Source organism: Gracilinanus agilis, chromosome 1 (genome assembly GCF_016433145.1).
Source record: "Gracilinanus agilis isolate LMUSP501 chromosome 1, AgileGrace, whole genome shotgun sequence".
NCBI lineage: Eukaryota > Metazoa > Chordata > Mammalia > Didelphimorphia > Didelphidae > Gracilinanus > Gracilinanus agilis.
In genome coordinates, this window is record NC_058130.1 from 473919487 (window position 1) to 473941133 (window position 21647).

The window sequence follows — 21647 nt, forward strand, 5'->3', positions numbered from 1 at the left end:
AGTGGAAATGCGCATGGGTAGGGGGGGTGCGGGGGGGGGGGTTGAAGGGGAAAGGAGGAGCATGAATCATGTAACCATGTTAAAAATGAATATTAATAAAAAAAAATCCAAAAAAAAAAAAAGTGGTAGTTATTGAGTAGCTACTATCTACAAAGCACTGCTCTAGAGACTATGGAAGATAAAAAGGACAGGCAAGATCTGGATGAGTTAGAATGGACATGAGACAATTCTAGGATAGGGGATCAGAATGAACAAAAGTACAGACAAAGAGGGGTTTTTTGGTGGAGGAGGGTCATAAAGGAAGGGAGAGGAAACCACTCTGACTGTATTATACTTTTTATTGAAGATCACAAGATATATTATTGGAAAGCTAAACATAGGAGGGCATTGAAAGCTAGGCTAAGAAGTTTATCCTAAGGGTAACAACAAACAGCCACTGATGTGCATCAGCAGTAATGTAATAAGATGAAAGAAAAACTATACAAAGAATTGCCTGGTAGTGGTTTGAAGAATGAATGAATGAATGAAGGCATTTGAAGGGGGGAGAAGATAGGGGTAAAAAAGACTTAAGGCAAGTATATGAACTCAGTTACTAAAATAATCTAAGATATGAGAAAATGAGGGTTTGAAACTAGGGTCTAGGATAGGGCAAGATGAAGATGAACAATAATAAGGGAAGCAATTAAAAATGGTGACTAAATAAAGGAAAGGAATAGAGTCAAATGTGACTCGAAAGGTTTAAGCCTTTATTACTGGAATAATGTTACCATGGATATAATACAAAAATGAGATAATGGGTCTAGTTTTGGATGTGTTAAGTTTGAGGTTAAAATGGGACTCTGGAGCAGAAATGTTAAGGTAGAGTTTATATGGATGAATCTATGATCTCAAAAGGTTGGTTACTCCCTCCATTGATCCAGACTTCAGTTACTTAAATTCTCTCTATCCTAAGCTATTCTTGCCCATGCCTTTTTGTAAATCCTGCACAAAGGATATATCCAATGTATTGGAAGCTTTCCTCTGCTTCTTTTAATAATTCCTGGAATCCAATGTAATACTTTCACTATGTGAGTAGTTCATTTCTATTTCCATTCAAATATATTTGTAATATATTTGTAATATCTCATATGCTACTTTCCTCACACAAATTATCAATGGTGGGTAACATGCTACAGTTTTAAAAAGCCCACTATAAGTCTTACTACTCCCCTTTGGACTACCTAAAATGTTGATCCTTCAAAGACTGTGGTAATCAATGATTTTTAGTCATATTACATGACTGGAAGAATACTGATATTAAAAATATAGACTTTGGGTCGGGGAACAACTGGAAGCATTAACAAATCTCTTCAGTTCAGTTTTTACTGATCTCTTAGTCATTCTATTCATCTAACCAACTTACTACCTATGTGCAACACTACTCTAACTCAAAGGATGCCCATTAAAAGTCATAATCTGGATATGTGTCTTTTTTTTTTTAACCTCTTGCTTTTCCAGTGTGGAAAGTGAGATCAATTGTTTAAAAAAAAATATGGGGCAGCTCAGTGGATTGAGAACCAGGCCAAGAGATGGGAGGTCTTAGGTTCAAATTTAGACACTTCCTAAGTATGTGATCCTGTGCAAGTCACTTAACCCCCACTGCCTTGCCCTTACCATTCTTCTGTCTTGGTACCAATACACAGTATTGATTCTAAGACAGAATTTAAGGGTTTTGTTTGTTTGTTTTTAAATACAGGCTCAATTGAGGAGGCCTTGATGCAACTGTCCCAATGCCATTTGAAAAAAGGAACATTTATAGAGCTATACCATCAATAGGAAATTCTTCTGTTTGGATTTAACATAAGGAAGGCATCCTTCATTACACTGGTGAAGCACATAAAAGTCTCCTTTTTATATCTCTTTGCTTGCTCTTTATATTCTATAAAATATTGAACCAAGGTTTGCTGTTATTTGGTTTGGTTAGTTCTTCTGAGGGGTGGCATATCTATGAGAGAATTTTGGCTTTAATGTACACATGGGAGGGACTTTGTTTTAGGAAAGCTTTCAGGTTGTATTTCCTTATGAAGTTGAAAGCTTAAATAAAATCATCAAAGGTCAAAGCAGGATCTTATATTCTCTACACTTCTCAGTTAGCTTTGAAACTGTAATGATAATCTCAAAAGTGTGGTACATAGTCCTGATTCTTCCAGGGAGTCTTGCTAGGTCAAAATTATTTTCATAATAATATTTTAATTATTAGTACTACAAATATCAATGAACATAACATGCATAAATAAAACTTCTAGTGGTTTGGGAGATGTCCTTAGGAATTTGAGAGTGTAAAGGGGTCCTAGACTAACTCTGCTATTGAAGATTTTCTGCAAAAGTCTTTCAATCTCTTTCTCACATTTCTTTTAATGACAAATACTTGCTGACTAAAAACTTTATTCTCATAAAACTTATGGAGATAAGAAAGTTTGCATATAGTTCAGTACTTGCTGATGTCTTTCCAGTTGCCATTTCTGGATAAGAAATATTTTTCATTCTTTCTGAATTTTTGCTTCTAAGTTATTTGGAAAGTAGATCTCTCTTTAAATAACTACAAAATTGTGTCACTTCTAATAAAGATTTCTTCTTTATGAATTTGACCAATTCCACCTATTCTTTTTATTGTTATCTTCCTAAGTATCCCTGTCACTTCTTCACTTGGTTTATTTGCTATCAATATCATGGTGAAAAAAATTCAAATGTGTTTTTTCCATTAAAGAGAATAAGAATAGATTGCTATAGAAATGCCAACAGATCTGTATCATTACATTCAATTAAACAAACATGTACAAGAATGCAACCTCCTTGCAAGCAGAGACTGCTTCATTCTTAGAATTTATATCTCTAGTCCCTAAGACAGTGATTGACACATAGTGTTATATTCATAATCTGGGAAGTGATGGATGCCACCTTGACTGACAGGGATGGCAGTTGGAAGACTCGGAATGTTCCCAGGTGCCATGAGCCAGGGGCAAACGTTGGTTGGCCCCACGGTATAAAAAACCTTGTCAGCCACTTTGAGGAAGTCTCTCTCTGGAGGTCTCCGGACAGGAGTCTCTGGACTGGGAAGTCTCTGGACTGAGTGGGAAGTTGAAGGGTGGCAGGGAGGTCTAAGAAGAAGAGGGTAGGAATAAATATGAAGCTATTTCATGAAAGACTGTGAGAGCTAGTGAATCACCAACACTGGTAGCGGTAGAGCTGAGAGAATAAGACCATCAATACATCTGTATCAACAGCCTTCCCTTTTCTCTGGCTTGGCTGGGGCCAGGTCTGGCCAGAGGTAGTGGGAGTGAGTAAATCTCTAGTTTCCACCAGATTAATAGCCTCCAGTCCTGATTGTCAGCTAGTTTATAGATAATATATCAATAGGGTTTCCAATCCCCAATCCTTGACCTTGTTTATCCTTTCCCTGTTTATAGATAAAAAGTGTTCAACAACAAGTACCTTTCTGAGTGGTCTTTATATCACGTCCCTTGGGAAGGGAGTCAAACGCAGTCAAATCCTGAATATTATCCAAGGGAAATCAATAGCCCAATACTATTTTATAGAATTTGAAAAAAAAAATAACAAAATCTGGCTGGAAGAATAAAAGATCAAGAATATCAAGGGAACTAATGAAAAAAAATGTGAAAGATGGTGAGCCAGTGGTACCAGATCATAAACTATACTATAAAGCAATAATCATCTAAACAACCTGATACTGGCTAAAAAATAGAAGAGTGGATCAATGGAATAGACAAAGGGTAAATGACCTCAGCAATCTAGTGTTTGATAAACCCAAAGAATGCAGCTTTGGGGATAAGAACTCACTATCTGACAAAAATTGCTGGGAAAAATTGGAAAAAAGAATGGCGAAAATTTGCTTTAGATTGATATCTCACACCCTATACCAGTGGTTGCCAAACTTTTTTGGCCTACTGCCCCCTTTCCAGAAAAAAACATTACTTGGCCCCCCTGCCCCGAAATTAATTTTTAAATTTTAATACTAATTAATAGGAAAGATAAATGCACCTATGGCCATCACCGTACCCCTGGATTGCTGCAGCACCCACCAGGGGGCCGTAGCCCCCACTTTGGGAATCACTGCCCTATACCAAGATAAGGCAAAAATGGGTATATGATTTAAATATAAAGAATGATATTATAAGTAAATTAGGGGAACATAGTATAGTTTACCTGCCAAGCCAGATCTATATTGAAGGGAAGAACAAGAGACAGAGAACATTTACAAGATGTAAAATGAATGATTTCAATTATATTAAACATTTTTGTACAAACAAAACCAATGCAACCAAGATTAGAAGGGAAGCAACAAACTGGGGAAAAAATTTATAACAAATTTCTCTGATAAAGGTCTCATTTCTCAAATACATAAAGAACTAAGTCAAATTTATAAGAATCCAAGTAATTCCTCAAATGATTAGAGAAATGCAGATTAAAACAACTATGAAGTATACCGTCTCATACCTATCAGATTAGCCAATGTGACAGTAAAGGAAAATGATAAATGTTGTAGGGGATGTGACAAAATTTGGACACTAATGCATTGTTGGTGGAGTTGTGGATTGATCCAACCGTAATGGAGGACAATTTGGAATTATGCCCAAAGAGCTATAAAAGAATGCATACCCTTTGATCCAGTAGACTGTTATTAGGTCTGTATCCCAAAGAGATTTTAAAAATGGGAAAGGACTAGTTTATACAAAAATATTTATAGCTGCACTTTTTGTGGTGAAAAAGAATTGGAAACTAAAGGGATGTTCTCAATTGGGGAAAGGCTGAACAAATTGTAGTATATGATGCTGATGGTATACTATTATACTATAAGGAATGATGAACAGAATGATTTCAGAAAGAGCTGAAAAGATCTAATGAACTGATACAGAGTGAAATAAGCAGAACCAGAAAATTATTATACACAGTAACTGAAATATGTGGGATGTTCAAATGTGAAAGACTTTGCTACTAACAGCAATCTAGGACAATTCTGAGGGACTTATGAAAAAGAATGCTATCTACCTCCAGAGAAAGAACTGTTGGAGTAAGAATGCAGATGGAAGCATATGATTTATCACATGTTTATTTGGGCATGTTTTAGGTTTTGGTTTTATAAGATTATTCATTTAAAAAAATGAATAATATGGGAATGAGTTTTGTGTGATAATACATGTATAACCCAGATTGAATTGTTTGTCAGATCTGAGAGGGGGGAGGTAAGAAAGGAGGGAGACAATATGGATTATATAACTTCCAAAAATTCATGTGGAAATTTGTTATTAAAATTAAAAAAAATTTTTAATATAAGTTTCTTGTGGGCAGGGACTGTTTTTCAGTTTACATTTGTATTTCCAAGGTTTAGCACAGTGCCTGACAAATAAGACAAGCTTAATAAATTGTGGATTTTAAAATTAATATTCAGTATCTCCAAAGTATAATTTTTATAGAGACTTATTAATATTTAACTAGAGAGCTAGAGAACACAGAGAACGTTCCCCACTCACTTCATGTGGAAGAGAGAGCTAGGGCAACAAAGACTGGTCACCACTCAATTCACTTGGAAGAGAGAGGGTGTGGCAGAGCTAACCCAAATTATATACTGTAACCACACAAGTATACGAAAGGCAAAAGGAATTGTGGGTAATACAAACTCCTCCTCTTCTCTAGGTATAGCACTGAAGATCTTGACTCTTTGCTAGATGCCACCACCACACAAGATCCCAGGGGAAAATCAGGAAACAGGATGTCCTTTTACTCTGAGTGCTCCCAGGGCTAACCACAGTTTGTGTTAACCCCCAATGGAGTCCTTCCCAGAGCACAAGTCACTTCTTCTTGCTCCCTCATTCCATCCTGGAATTCCCAGCTCCAGCTCCTTCCTGCTAGATACATCTTAATACCTAATCAATAACTAATCTTATCTTCCTCACAACAGTGGCTCAGTGGATAGAGCCAGTCTGAGAGATGATAGGTCCTGGGTTCAAATCTAACTTCAGATACTTCCTAGCTATGTGACCCTGGAAAAGTTACTTAACCCCAAATGCTTTATTCTAATAAAGAAGGTAAAATTGTTTGTGGGTTTTTTTTAAGCCTTTTACTCTATCTATATCTACCAAAAGTTATACTAAAAACTGGCATAACAAAGACAAGAATGAAACATATTTTATCCTCAATCATCATTCAACATTTATTAAGCTCTTTCTACATGTCAGACATTGCACTACTAGAAATATAAAAAGAGTCTAGACTCTCTCAGTTCACAAGAAGCTTAAAATCTAACAGGGGAGATGGCTAACAAAAATATATATATATGCAATATAAGTTATACAGAGAATAAATAGGAAATAATTAAAGAGGGAAGGTGCAAGATTCAAAAGGGAACAGGGAAAGCTTCCTGTAAAAGATGGAATTTTAGTTGGTATTTAAAAGAAGCCAACAGAGGCAGTATGTAGGGGATGGGAGAGCATTTTAAGCATGGTGGAAAGCCAGAGAGAATGCCTTGAGCTGAGAATTAGAGTGTCTTGGTCATAGAAAAGTCAGGAGGTCAATGTCACTGGAAGCACAATTTGGGGAATAAGGTATAAGAAGGTTGAAAAGGCAGGAGATGGCTAGGTTCGAAAGGCCTTTGAAAGTCAGAGTATTTTGTATTTGTTCTTGGAGGCAATAGGAAGCCATTGGAATTTATTGAATAAGGAGATGACATGAAGGGACCTATACTTAGGATGGTGCCTCAGTGGAGGATGAACTGAATGGAGAAAGACTTGAAGCAGGGAAACCAACCAGTAACTAATAGGCAATTGCATTAATCCATGTATGATGTAATGAGGGCCCACATTAGAGTGGTAGCATTGTCTGAGTGAGAACAGGGCACTCATATTCTATAATGGTGTGGGGAAAATACTCTCAGCTCACCCCCTAATACCAAGGAAGCTGATTTCCTGACCATAATGGCTACAGCAGCAATGGCTCTCAAACAACTTGGTATTCCACAGATTACTGGATCTAGCTTTGAGCTATAATATGCAACAGGTCTAAGGGTATTCCCAAATGACTATGTGAGAACACTAGAAGCTATCCCTTTATCCTCATGAACATAGAGTAGAAAAGGTTTGTCATGATTAAGGATTCCTAGGGCTGGCGCTGATAGAGTTAGTGCTTTGAGCTTTTCGATGGCATGAATATGTTCTTTAGTTAATTTCAACGGTTCTGGAACTTCCTTCCTGGTTAACTCTATCAAAGGTTTAGCAATGAGAGCATAACCTGGAATCCAGTTCCTACAGAAGCTTGTTACTCCTACGACTGCCCTAAGCTGCCTCTTGGTTCTTGGCAAGCTCAACCTCTGTATGTCTTGTGTTCTCTTCTGGGAAATCTCCTGGAGCTCTTTTCCAAGATGAATCCCAAATACTCCACTCTTGATTTTATGAACTGAAGCTTGGGCTTGGAAATTTTATGACCTTGTTTGCTGACTCTTTAATCAGGTGCATGCTGTCTCTATGACAGATTTCAGCAGATGGTGACATTAGCAGGATGTCATCAACATAATGCACCATCTTGCTGTCTTGGAAAGTGATCGACTCAAGGTCTCTCTGAAAGACTTGGCAGAAGACTGAGGTTGAATCCAAGAAACCTTGTGGCAAACAAGTCCACAAGATAGACTTGCCTTCCAAAGTAAAGGTGAACAGCTGCTGGGGAACAGAGAAATAGGTGGAGCAGAGATCAATTACTGTAAACCAAGCAGCTGTGTTTGGTATAGCTGTTATGATTTGAGATGGAGTAGGAACCACGGCATAGGTTTTCTGCTCATGGTTATTAACAGCTCTAAGATCTTGTACCAAACGCCATTGAGTCTTCCCATCAGGAGATAATTTGGCTTTCTTCACAGGCATGATAGGACTGTTGTACTGTGAGAAGCCATATCTTAAAATACCCTGCTGTAATAAACTCTCTATGATGGGTTTCACTCCCTTGATCACATCTTTGCTTAATCTAAACTGAGGAATTCATGGTGGTAATCTTTCCTTGACTCCTATTCTCACTGGCTCAGCATACAAAATTCTGCCCACATCATTTGAATTTTTAGCCCATACATAGGCAGGTATATCATCAGGAACCTGATAAATACTCTCACTTTGTCGATATGTTGGTTCCTCACTACCTGGGTCTAAAAACAAAATGGGATGATGTTTCAGAGATCTTTTAGGTAGGTGGAGATAGGTCTGCCCATCTGGTTGGCATTGGATGGTAGCAGCTAATTTACATAAGAGATCTTGCCCAACAAGGTTCAAAGGATGCAATGGCATCAATAAAAAAGGTGTGTTCGAGAGTTAGAGGGCCTAATTTCACCATTTTGGCCTTTAGTTTTGGGAATTGTTGAGCTATCTCTGAAGCACCTCTGACTCTCAAGCTACCTGATATTTTCATCCTTCGGGAGCCTCATGGAGAACAGAGACCATAGCCCCAGTGTCCGTGAGGGCATCATAAACGATTTCCAGGCTGATTAGGGGTTCCCTGTTGCTACTGGATTTAACTGGGACTAAGGGCAATAAAGAATTCTCAGTTGAATCTGTGCACTTGTTTTGGATCCAGTCATGCATATGGTCTTGCACAAGCACTTCTTCAAGTCTTGTGTGGTCACTGTGAGCTAAATCAGAACTTTCTGCAGCATAAACAGTTAAGTTTTGACTGGGAGATTCAATGCAGAAGACCCTCTCTCTCACTCAGAGCTGGAGAGTGGGTAACCATAGTTACTAAGCTATCTTTGGTTGAGCTGATGGAAGTTTCAGTTTGACTTTGACTAAGGACTGTAAAAGTGGAGGTTTGACTTATATTTCCATCCACTCTGGTGCTTTGTATACCACAGACCCCCAAATTAGGAGTTTTCCCATCAGTTGTATCAGGGAATGTTTGATAGATAGTTTGTATTCCCTTCAACACTTCTGGTACATCTCCCAACTCAGAGTCTGTCTCGAGTTCACTATCCAGCCCTCCAGTCTGTGTGGCTGAAGTCAGATGATTTGTGTCTCAAACCACTGAGCAGAGTTCAATGATGTCATTATTGAGCACACTAGCCACTGGAGATGACAGCTGACTACTCTCTCTTCCCCAAGCTTCTGGTCTGAATTCATCAGCTAGGGGATTGAGAAAGCCAGATGTAGAATTCTCTGAGCTGCTGCCATCAGCCAGCAACCCCATGTTCTGCTCTTGAAAAGTCGAGCCTTTCTCAACATTCCATTTGGTTTGCTCTCTAACCTCTTTTTCATGCCTAAAGCAAGAGAATGGGTTCAGACATTGGGACCTGACTCCTTTAGAGTTACTAATGATACTCCTTCCTGAATACATTGTAAAGCCCTGTCACTTTGTTCTTTATCCAAGTTAATCTGTTATTTGGAACTTGGAATAAAGAGAGGAGTTTGAGATTTTGATGACTCTAACCAAGATTGTAAAGCTTCTGGAGGCAAGCTCTTACAAATTCTTGAATGGTCCTTTTGCTTCAGATCCAAGCCTTTTGGGGTGTAATGAGAAAGCAGATCCCTTTTATAGTCATCCTCAATTGTCCCATAAATCTCTTTGCGCATTTGCATTATGTCCTTCCATTCCTGGTCTTCTGCCACAGACATATGCTCTCCCATGCCCAGTCTTTGAGAAACATTCACTATGCCTAGGTCAGTGATAAACACGTCCTTGTCCTTATTGCAGTTAGTCATTTCTGATCCTGAAGCCTCGATTCATAAGGACTTCAGAATGTCACCTTGCACTATGTATTTCTCCATTTGGTCTAGTGATGGAGATTGGCTGTACCTCTTGCAAGCATGGTTGCAACATTGGTCATCATGTTTTGTGCCCTCAACTCTTCCTGAATTGCTTGACCATTTAGAATTATAAAATGTCCTCTTATTGTTCCTATCTCTCTGGTTGGGATTGTTGTTAGCCCTACCAAAGCCTATTTGTTGTTTAAACCTGCATGTGCGAACCATGTGACCTAGGTGGCCACACAGATAACATCTTCAGGAAGAGGTTTTGGGCTTGGTGACACTAGCAGGCTGCCTGGATTGACTATGCCTCCTGCTCGCCTGGTTATGGTGAAGTTCTTTATTTCCTCGATTTCTTTTTCCTTCTTTGCCTGCTTAAGTTGCCTTTTGAGGTCAGCTATAACAGAGTCCTTTTCTGAGTCTGATTGTCTAGCTGTCCTAACCTGCTTTTGCTTGGAATCATGGACATAGGACTCATGTTGCCTGATGTCTTCTAGAGGCAATGATTCCCACTGAGGACAGTTCTGCCAGAAATAGGTCTGGTCTGGCAGTGAAGCACCCTTCACGAACTGCTTCCTAATATGATCGATAGTGTCTGGGGCATGCACATCTCTAAGGCCTACTATTGTTTCAGCTGCTTCCATTACCCTGCCCAGGAAGCTGCTAGGGTGTTCTTCCTCCCCTTGCCTAAGCTTTTCAAATTTTTGCCATGAGTTTGGCTTTTTTGCATAGAGCCACATTGCTTCAAGTAAATCCGTCCAGCATTGGACCAGGTATCTCATATTTGCAAGAAATGTCAGTGAGGTTAAGAGTTTGTGTGAGTTTTGGCCAAAAACTTCTCCTTCTAAGAGGGTGAATAAAACTCCCCCAAAAGAAATTCACTGTCATCAAAGCTAGGATTGAATTAGTGTGAAGACACATTTCATTTCTTTTATACTTTTGAAAGGAGAGATGAAAAATTTGGGGAAGCACCTCCTGAGTACCTCCAGATCATTTGGGGTAACAGCCTTGTATTCACACTTCACGTGCACAATACCCTCCCCCAGGTTGCAAGATAATCCTGTCCACTATAGGGAGTACAGAAACAGTGGTTTCAGTGCCTGGTTCCTTTGTTGGATTTTGGGTGTCCTTCACAGATTGGGTTTCTTTGTTTTGGTTAGCTGTGCCTAGGTATTTTGTTTCTACAATCTCCAACTGGAGAATTGTATGCTCATTGAGTTCCTTTCCCTCCCTAATTTGTTTAAGTACTTGAAACAACAGATTTATGTGTTCCAATAGTTCCAGGGAGATAGAGTCAGGTCTTGAAGCAGGAGCAGAGCTAAAAAACAGCCATGAGTGTGAGAGGACTCTCCTCAGGACTATCATGAATTGAAAGATCATAAAAACTAGTGCCATAACCATGGATACAAAGCAAATAAATTCTGCCAGTGTTATAGCACACCATTTATAGTAATCATATAGTTCCAAGATCTGTTGAATGAACTGTGGAACTTTCTTAAACCAAAAATCGAATGCTCCCTGCAACAACGACCACAGGAACAGAGAAAAGCTGGTGACTATGAACATCATCCTGGCCAGACCCAGTTGAAATGATATTTATTGTGTAGGTAATTAGCCTAACTGTGCTCGCCAAATGTAATAAGGGGATAAGAGGAAATGGTAATGAGGGGGTCACTAGGGCCCTAGGAGCCAGCAATTAAACTAGCTGGAGATTGGAGTTGATGTTATCAGAGCGGAGCAGCCTCAGCTGAGCTGCCCAGTGAATCTCCACTGCTAGCTGCAGGCTCCTTTAAGATGTTGGGTTGGTGGCCCCTCCCTGCTGAGGTAACTGACTACCTATTGGGTGAGAGCACAGCCCACCTGTCAACAATGGAGGCTTAGCTTTCACTTCCACAGTAACCCCTACTTCTCAAAATTCTGTCCTCCCATTACTCTCCTTAGCCTTGAAGGTGTTAGAATAATCACAGGAATTCACAGATTAAGGCTAAGGGATTTATTTGAACTGGAAAGGGAAAACTAAGGTAAGAGGGCTTAGCTTTGCTAAACTGTTGTGAGGGGCAGGCGCTGGCAAAGGGTCTAAAAGGTCTTGACAGACTGAGGGCAACCAGCCCTCGGCCAGAGATATCTAAACCCTGGCTTGGTGTTATTTAATCAGCTAGGTACACCAATGATATTGAGTTCCTCTAGAGATGGCCCAAACCACTAGGCTACACTATCTAAGTTCCTACCCACAATCCACCTCCCTTTGCCACCCGGGGTCCATGGGGAAAGGTCAGGGATAGCAAGTTGTCTGGGTGAGGTCAAGGGAAAACAGAACCCCAAGGTTGGGTTTGCAAGGCTTTATACAGTCACAGCCCAACTGCCGGTTAGCACCTGGCATCTGGCACATGCCACCCCAGAATTCCATTCGGATAACTGACAGGATTGCCTAGGGTAATATTGCAAAGCAAGAAACCCTGCATTATAATATGTACACATATATACATATACACAAAATAATTACACACACACACACATATATATATCTGGGGGGGACAAGGAGAAAGGAAACATTAGAAACTAGGGGGATTAGGAAAGACCTCATATAGGTCTTTACATAGGCCCTGTGCAGAAACTTCAACTTTTCAACTACAATGGAAACACTGTAGAAAGCCTGGTTTCTGCCTTGAAGAACTTAAGATAGCACAGGATCTGAGATTTGAGGTGGGAGATAAGAAGGGAGTACATTTCACACATGGTAAACCATAAATGCAGACAGGAAGAATGTCATGTGGGAGGAACAAAGCAAATTGTTAGAGATGGGGATTAACCAAAGCCTGACAACCTTTTAGCTGTCAAGGCTCTTTTTTTTTTCCAAGTGGGGAAGGGGAAGAGGAGAGGTAGGGCTGTAGGAAGGGGAGAGTAAGGAAGAGAAGAAAATTTGCTCCTGCTGTCAGACTGGAAGTAGGGGGAGAAGTGTGAACTAACAGTGCCGACAAGGATATAGCAGTGGCAAAGAGTGAATGAAAATTGGCCTGGGGCACCCTTTGACACAGATATAGGCTGCCTATCCCTTCAGCTAACTAAGAAAGCTGTTCTTTGTTTTTAGAGGTTTTTCCTTCAGACCACTTATGTATTAAAATGGTACATATTTAAATGAACTTCATTTATTTTATTCCTGAAAATAATCATAATTCTTAATGAAATTATTGGCAAATGAGAACTAGGGGAACAATCAAAACAATGACTTAAATGGGTTACATGAAAATAATAGTTTAGGGTGGCTGAACTTAGGTGAATTTTAATGATTAATTCTGGAACCAGAGAACTTCTTCCTCTTAGTATATATTATATAGGATAAAATGGAGAGGATTAATGGAATGTCATAGGGTTAATATACTATTATGATGAAAAAAATACATATTATTAAAACATTAAATAAAAATCAAAACTACTAGAAAATGGAAGGAGTTCTTTGTACCAAAGAAAGATTACTCTACCCATCTAATTATGAAAGCTGCAAAAGTTTTGGAATGAGTTAACACCATAGGCCCTGCCCAGAAACATCAATCTTTCAACTACAATGGAACCATTATACAGATCCTGGCTTCTGCCTTGAAGACTTAAATCCTATTTCCTAGCTTAATTTATTCATTTTAAATGTTAAAAAAAACCATAGAAACTTACCGATAAATAATTTTTCCTCTAGGACAATATTTCCAAAATGATAATGAGTTTCTTATTTTAAGAATAATTTTACTTCATCTTAATTCCTAAGTGATGTTTTATTTAAAATACATTGCAGTCCTTTTTCACTTGCAGTATTCTGCTTAATCATATTCTATTTTCAAAGACTTCTTGTTCAGATTCATAGTTTAGGTTGATTCTGATCTAATGTCTTGAACAGTGACAGAAAAATAATTCCTTTGAGCAAAATGGCATATCCTAAAGATTGTAGGTGAGAATATTTTAAATTATAACCTCTGTCAGATTAGGAATAGGGTTAGATTTTTAATAACAGTACCACATCAATCTTTATAGAACAAAACACAAGCAATTCTGCTTTCTGCATTTTAGTAGAATAAGAAGTTATTTCTTTTCACTAAAGAAAAGGTTTATATCCTGCTCAGGTGCACAGAATATGAAGGCTTTGTTATCCATATCAGATGTTTCACTACCCATTCTCCAAAGAGTAATTACACCAATATAGTGTTGCTACAGTAACTTTTCGAGAAAAAGGATCATACATTGGAAGTGCCCTTAGAAATCATCTAGTCCAACACCACAGATGAGGAAGAGAATGATACCAAGGCCTACAAAGGTTAAATGGCTTGCTGGGATACTCAGGTCCTATCACTCCAAATTTAGTGTTCTTTTCATTAACTTTACATGACCCAACTGTCCCTAAGAGAAAAGACTCTTGTGGATTTCAAAGCCCCCTTCACCTGTTAAGCAAACCAACATTCACAAGCATCTAAAGAGTAAAGCTGAATTTTCAGTTTTTAATGCATTAAACATCTTAGCAAAAAGAGCTCTGAATAAGCAAAAGACCATAATTCTGGGTAAATAAAATTAAATGAAAATGCAATAAGATTACAATAGCCTTGTGTAGTAGTAGAATTGAAAAATAAGGTAATTAAGATTAATAAATAGTTTGCAAAAGGAGTTTTGCAAACTCTTAGGTCCTCAAACAGATTCGAGGGTGTAAGCAAGGTTTGGAATGGAAGGCATGCGGGCACAATTCTGTTTGTCAGTTAAGAACACTGGCTGGCTGGAAAAACAATTTGGTTGGGGCTGTGACTGGACTGTTTTCTAGTGGCTCTGGCTGTGTGTGGTTCCTTGAGCTAAAAAGACTGGAAACCCCGATTTATTTCCTACTGAGAAGAATTCAAGAATAGAAAAGAAAGCTGAATCCCAGGAAGATCTTTGTGGTAGCAAAATCTTAAGGAGGTCTTAAGATTTAGCTTGGACTCTTTTCCTAGGCCATCTTTGGTCTGAGAGAGAGATTTGAAACATCTTAAAGGTTTCCTGGTTCCTGTTTCAGAAATCATGAAGAAGGCGGCAGCGAGTAAAGACAAACCTTTGCTTTTCTAGCAATTTGAGATTTCTCTCATTGCCAGGTAACTGGTAGGCCCAGATATTTTTAGGTCTACAGGGCCAATCTGTTTGGAGGCAAGGTATAGACCAGTGATGGGCAAACTATGGCCTGCAGGCCAGATGCAGCCCCCTGGCCAGATGCGGTCCCCTGAAATGTTCTATCTGGCCAAGTGACATTATTCCTAATCTGAAAAATACAATGAGTAGGATACAATACAATATAACTTACAAAGAGTTGCCTTAGAAACAGACTGACAGATGAGCATTTCCTTTCCTTTGCCCCCCGCCCCCCTTAAAAAGTTTGCCCATCACTGGCATAGACAAATAAGTGATAAGTTTCTCTTAGTGGTAGATTAGTCAGATAATAGGTTTTATTTGGGTTTTCATAGTTAGCTTGTAAGAAGAGTGTAATTTTGGAAGAACAGAAGGCTGAGCTGTGAGGTCCAATTAGAGGGCTTGGGAAAGCTTAGAAACCGTAGTCTGACAGGAACTCCTTGTTTATTATCTTTTATACCTATTTTATACAAATAAACATATTTTTATAGAAACCCTTGCTCTCCAAACTAGTTGTGTGTACTGGCCTAGTCAGGAGAGTAGCTGAGACTTAATTTAGCAAAAGCCTCAGTACTAACCTTTCAGACTGACTTTATATCATCAGTTTGTAACCTATTTTTTCACTTGGTATGTAACCACTGCAGTACTTCAATAAAATGGGCAAAACTTTTTACCAAGGCATAAAAAAATGAATCAACAATCCTATTAAAGATTTTGATATTTGAAGGGTTATTAAATCACATAGGCAGAAAATTATTTTGCTCCATAGTGTAAATTAGTAATCCAAGGAGTAAATAATACACACTCACATCTTTCCCTCATAATGAACTGCACCACTCAAGAACAATCAAAAGTCCATGGAATCACAAAATTTCAGCTTAGGGAATTTAGCTAAAAGTCATCTAATCAAAGTAGTATAAGAATAGGAATTCCCTCTGCAACATAAGCAATGGGGAAAATAGTCACTGGATGTCCACAATCTCTACTTGAAGACTTTCCATAAGGAGCATCATTCCTTTCCACCTACAGCAGCCCAAATCACTTTGGAAAAATATAACCGACTAAAAAAATGCGTTTTTCCTGAGTTAAAGCTTGGCTCCCCTGTTAATTTCCAAGCTGATGGCATGGATTTTGTTGTTGAGAAAATACCCCCAAACTCTAGCTTCATAAATTATATCTTGAACTTTTTTGTATAAGCTATGCACTGTACAGTGTTAGTGATATGAAAATGTTATTATGTCTTAATTAGAAGAGAACTGACTGAAGAGGAAGAGAGACAAACCTTGCTTATTAATATGCTTATATATGAAAATGTACTTACATTATTGAGAAAAAATTTGAATTAGGTCTGATTTACCCCCCAAAAAAAGGTCAAATAAAAGCAACTAATTCAGTACTAATAAATTGTTTCTCTGGCTTCTCTAGAGAAGAAGAAATATAGAAATAATCAACCAATAGTCTGCTAAGAGAGGGGCATCTCCAACATCTGCACACATGAATATCAACTCTTTAGGGCCATAAAGAATTTGCAGCCTTTGGAATAAGTCTCCCCTTCAGAACCCTAGCAGAAATTATGTAAGGGATACCCTTATTTAACACCAACAGCAAATAGTACAAATGAGGTAGAGAATGCCTTATTATCCATTATGTTAGTGAGGAAAAAAAATCAGAGATACTTTGTGAAGTGATATTTGGTAGCAATGATGTTTTTCTGAAGGACCACAAAACCATTTGCATGAAGGTTGTTGACTAAAAAATTCTAAAGAAAACCATGTTGTATTGCACATATATACAACATCTGTGATTAAATATGCAGCTATAGGTAGGTCTTCAACATCACTGATGCTCATAGAAATGACCCTATATCATAAATAAGTAAAGTATGTTCCATATATTGTTTAAGAAGGAAGGATAGTGCATGATATGTTTTGTTTTGCAGATTTTCATCAAAGTTAAAACAAATTGCTGTGGCACTTCAGTTATGCTCTTCAATAAAGTGGAAATAATGATATTTGAACTTGATATGTGATGATGAAAAGATAAATCTTAAAGCACTATATAAATGTGAGTATTTGTTACTTGAGACTCTTGATTTCATAGTTGTGGGGACTCCCTCCACCAATACAGACTACAGCCCCTAGTGGTCTTCAGAGGTCCTGGGGACAAACGGGTCATTGCCAAACTGATGGTGAGCTGCTCAGACATTAGCTAGGCTGTTCCTTGGATGATAAATGGCCATACTGTGACTAAATCTGTACTCCAATTCTTTCCACCTTCGTGGGACCTGACATAATTTTGGTTCCATTATCCTAGTCTTTGAGAACCTAGTTCATCTCTACATTGTGGTGAGGCATCAGAGTAGAACACTGATAGAGGAATTTTAATCTTAGAAATAACAAAGCCACAGAGAGATAAAAAACAATATTATATGAGATTAGAAGGGTAAAGTCATGAGAGATTTCATGAAGGAGTGGTTTTCAATTTGGGATTTAAAGGATGGATAGTGTAGTAGTCTACTAATTCAGTTTTTTGGGGGATGGGAAGGGACTATGAGTACTCCAAAATGTTCATGTGAAACAGGGAGCCCCTGTTCTAACCACACAACCTTCTCCTTACCTGATATTTCCTCTCTGCCCTTTTTCTATAACCCTCTATATATGGATTCTCTACCCTGGATACTTCAATATCATGCTATTGGGATTCACTGGCTACTCTCCAGCATCTTTCTGCCTATGAAATCAAGTTGTTTTTTTTTTTGTTTTTGTTTTTGTTTTTAAACCCTTGTACTTCAGTGTATTGTCTCATAGGTGGAAGGTTGGTAAGGGTGGGCAATGGGGGTCAAGTGACTTGCCCAGGGTCACACAGCTGGGAAGTGGCTGAGGCCGGGTTTGAACCTAGGACCTCCCGTCTCTAGGCCTGACTCTCACTCCACTGAGCTACCCAGCTGCCCCCATGAAATCAAGTTTTTAAAAATCTATCTGGAAAAATCAATTTCCTTCTAGAACCCTCTCCTCTCCCTATAAAATCACCTCTATCATCTGTGTCACAAAACTGGAAGGAAGGATGATGTCAAGCAGTAGGTCTTAAATGACAGTTGTGTGAACTATACTGGTAATAAGAAGCTGATGAAGTGTTTTTTAGAAGAAAAATAAAAGTTGAGACCTCTTCATAAGCAAAAGTAGTCTGGCAAAGACAAGACAAACAGACTAGAGAGAGAGAGAATATATCCAGGAAGATCTGGTTAGAAAGTTATTTAAATATCCAGACAGGTGGGAAAGAGGACCTGCTCATGGGAAAACAGACTCACTAATACATTGCTGGTGGAGGAATGAATTAGCCTGACTATTATGCAAAATAATGTGAAACTATGATAGGAAACAGGCTAAATTGTTCATGACTTATGGCAGTGATCCCACTACTAAGTATAAATGATGAACAAGGCTAAAAAGATAGCATACAGAAAAATGGACTAATAGATAATTATAACAACCAGAATATCAATAATGCTAACAGCTAGTGTTTCTATAGTGCTTTAATATTTTAAGGGTGTTTTACATAGGTTAACTGAATTGTTCCTTTTCAAAATTTAAGGGAGATAATTGCTATTATTTCGCCCGTTTTACAGATGTGGAAACAGAGATTAATTTCTTGATTAGGGCAGAGAGAATATAAGTGACTAAGGTAGGATTCGAACTTAGGTCTTCCTGGCTCTCAATGCTCTATCTATTATGCCACCTACCTGCCTTGACACATATATTAATTCATACATATGTGTGTGTGATTGTATATATTACCAATCCATCTACTGATAAACATACATATGCACAAATGTACCTATATAGTGCATGTTTATACTACATGCATGAATTATAAATGCCCACAATACATATATATTATAAATATGAAAAATGATAAAGGCTGCTATAAATATAAAAATTAGTATTTTAATTAAAGCCATGCTGATAAAGTTATTAGACCATGCGCTTGTAAGAATTCAAAATTGCCGCCTAGCCATAATTGTCTCCTGTCTCCTCCCGAGTCTGCTGGCCAAGAGGCCATTCCCCCCCAACCCAGGAGATTTCAACTCTTTTCTGCATGGAGACTTAGGCGTCCCCACGCCCAAAGAACCGGAAACGGAAACCCGTTGGACCACGGGAAATGTAGTTTGATAATTTCCATGTGTCCATAGAAAATATATATACTTTTAGATGACATCTCCCAAATTTCACTTTTACAATATAATAATTGCATCTTTCTGTCTCTACACACACAAGAAACAGAGGTATATGTTTATGTCATATGTACACATCCCTCACATAAAAATATTCAGAGGATCACTTTTTATGTAGTAGAATTCTAATCTTGTTTTTTAAAAAATCAAATCAAATAATGAGTGGCTAAGCAAATTGAAGCATATGAATATAATGGAACAGCAAAGCATTGGAAGTAACAATAAATATGGCAAATTGTAGAAATGCGTTAAGTTCTATATGAATTGATACAAAGAAATAATATGTGCAACATAAATGAAAAGGAAAACAATGCTAAAAGCTATCAGAATTCAATTTAATGTAATAGTCACCTATTGAAGATTAATGAGAAAATATATATTTCTCCTTTCTGAGGAGAGATGATGGAACATAGGAATTTACTGAGGCATAAGCTGACAGCCATGGTTAGTGTTCATCTTTTTGGTTTAACTGTATTTCTTTTGTTATAAGGGAAGATTTTATTGGGAGTTGAGGGAGGTTACTAAGGAGTTAACAAGAATGTAAACAAAACAGAAATAAGAAAAAAAGAAAAGAGAAAATTAAAAAGGCCCATACTAGTGTGGAGGCAATGGGATTAGAAAAGAGAATATATAAGGGAATAATTACAAGCTCTAGTTGCTAGAATGTAGCTGGGGCTAATGTGGAATTTAGAACATCTCTCAGGTTTTACAGAAGGAAAGAGAAAAGGAAAGAAGAAAACAAAATATTTAAAGAGAGATGTAGAAAAACATCTCTCTTCCACAGACTATCACCCACTATGGAATAGGAATTAGTATGAAGCTCTCGTTAAATCTTGCTCTACAGGATTTATTACTGGAAATACTTTGTTTATCAAACTGTTTAACTCAGAGTTCATGCTGAAGGACTGTATTATAGGTTGGTTTTACAATAAGTTTCTAATGTATTAAGAAGAAGATTAGGATCCACCAGGAATTTAAGCTATTACAAAAAAATCAGTAAAGCCAGAAAACTAGAAGGGAAAAATATACAAACTAAAGAAATTTCAATTAAATCCTGACGACATTTTTTTAAAAAAGGTAAAGCAGAAAGGCCAATACAGATCTAGAGGTTGATTATCTGCTGCAACAGGAAAAAAGAACCATGATTAAACTTAACATCTGGCAATAAGACACATAAAACAATCTGTTAATTTTATTTTGTCAAAAAATCTGAATGCTGATTTAAGTTGAGAAAAAGTACAACAGTGACCTTGTTTGGAATTAGGTAGATGAGCAGAACACCTTAAAAGAAATGGATAGTTTTGGCAACAGAAACAGGTAGCTTTTAAGTATAATTAGCTACTTCTCCAAATGTTCCCTTTTGTTCTACAGGGTTTTATGTATTTGCTACCTGAGATCTGACAGAATCTATTTTAATGTGGTCTTCAAGTTCTGTACAAACTGAAAAAATTCTTAATTTCTTCCTTCTAAGATGCTATAAGCTAAAAATGAATAAATCATAGAATCAGAGATTATTGGTATCTGAAATGATCTATTTTATAAATCTGCATCTTACAGGTGATGAAACTGAAGCATGGAAAGGGGAAGTGATTTGTCTAAGGTAACAATGTGACTTACTGAAAGAGCCAGAAGTAATATGGGAACTTTGGGCTTCATGATTCCTTTGACAGAACTAATGCCAATAAAATTCAAAGGGTTCTTCAAAAGGAGAGAATCTAGAATTTATTAAAGCTCTTGGAAATGGAGGGGGCACAATGAAAGCTATCTTATGGTTAGTAGGAAAGGTAGCTTTAACTCACTGACAAAATGATTTTTTGAATATCTGACAGAAATTAATGATAATTAATTGAAAAAATGGATTTGATTAAAAAGATTATTTAATCTGACTATATAAACTCAGAACATCCACAGCCTTGTCCTTGATCTTGCACTCTCCTAATTAATAATAGTAATCTGAAAAAGTTATTACAGCTTCCAAACATACAAATATGGAGGGACTTAAGCTGGAAAACTGGGCTTATAAAGAAAGAGAGGAGACATTGTTGTAATATTGTTATAATATCAGGAAAAAATTTTAGCCTATATTATATCAATCAAGGTAAATAAAAAATATCTTTCCTTAGTAGGAAATAAAACTAAAACACTTACTTAAAGGGTGTAAATAAAAATGGCAGTGTGACTTCTTTTTTCTGAGTCATTTTTATCTGAAAATCAAGTATGATAAATGATTAGGATATAGTAGATAAGAAATATATTTCATCACTTCCATTTTTAAGTATAAAAGGAGATATAAAATAATTCCTTAAAGTTTAAAAACTTGAGAAATTGACAATAAATTAACAAGCAGTCATTGAGCACCTTCTATGCACCTTCTCTCCCTATCAAGTCCAACCCCAATATTTCTATCCTTGATCCTCTCCTCTCCAATCTTCTATAGCAAACTGACCCACAGTCATCCTTTGTCTTCATCCCCCTACTACCATTGTGATGATTAGATCAAGTCTACACTGCCCATC

At 37.6% G+C, this 21647-nt stretch overlaps 1 protein-coding gene across 1 annotated transcript in view; it reads right to left on the reverse strand.

The window, feature by feature from the left end:
- Positions 1–21647, reverse strand: part of PIGN (phosphatidylinositol glycan anchor biosynthesis class N) — a 213947-nt gene that overhangs the window by 136136 nt on the left and 56164 nt on the right. The window contains exon 13 of the mRNA XM_044682228.1: positions 21280–21335. Within this exon, the coding sequence (XP_044538163.1) occupies positions 21280–21335 (56 nt within the window). The remainder of the gene's footprint in view (positions 1–21279; positions 21336–21647) is intronic.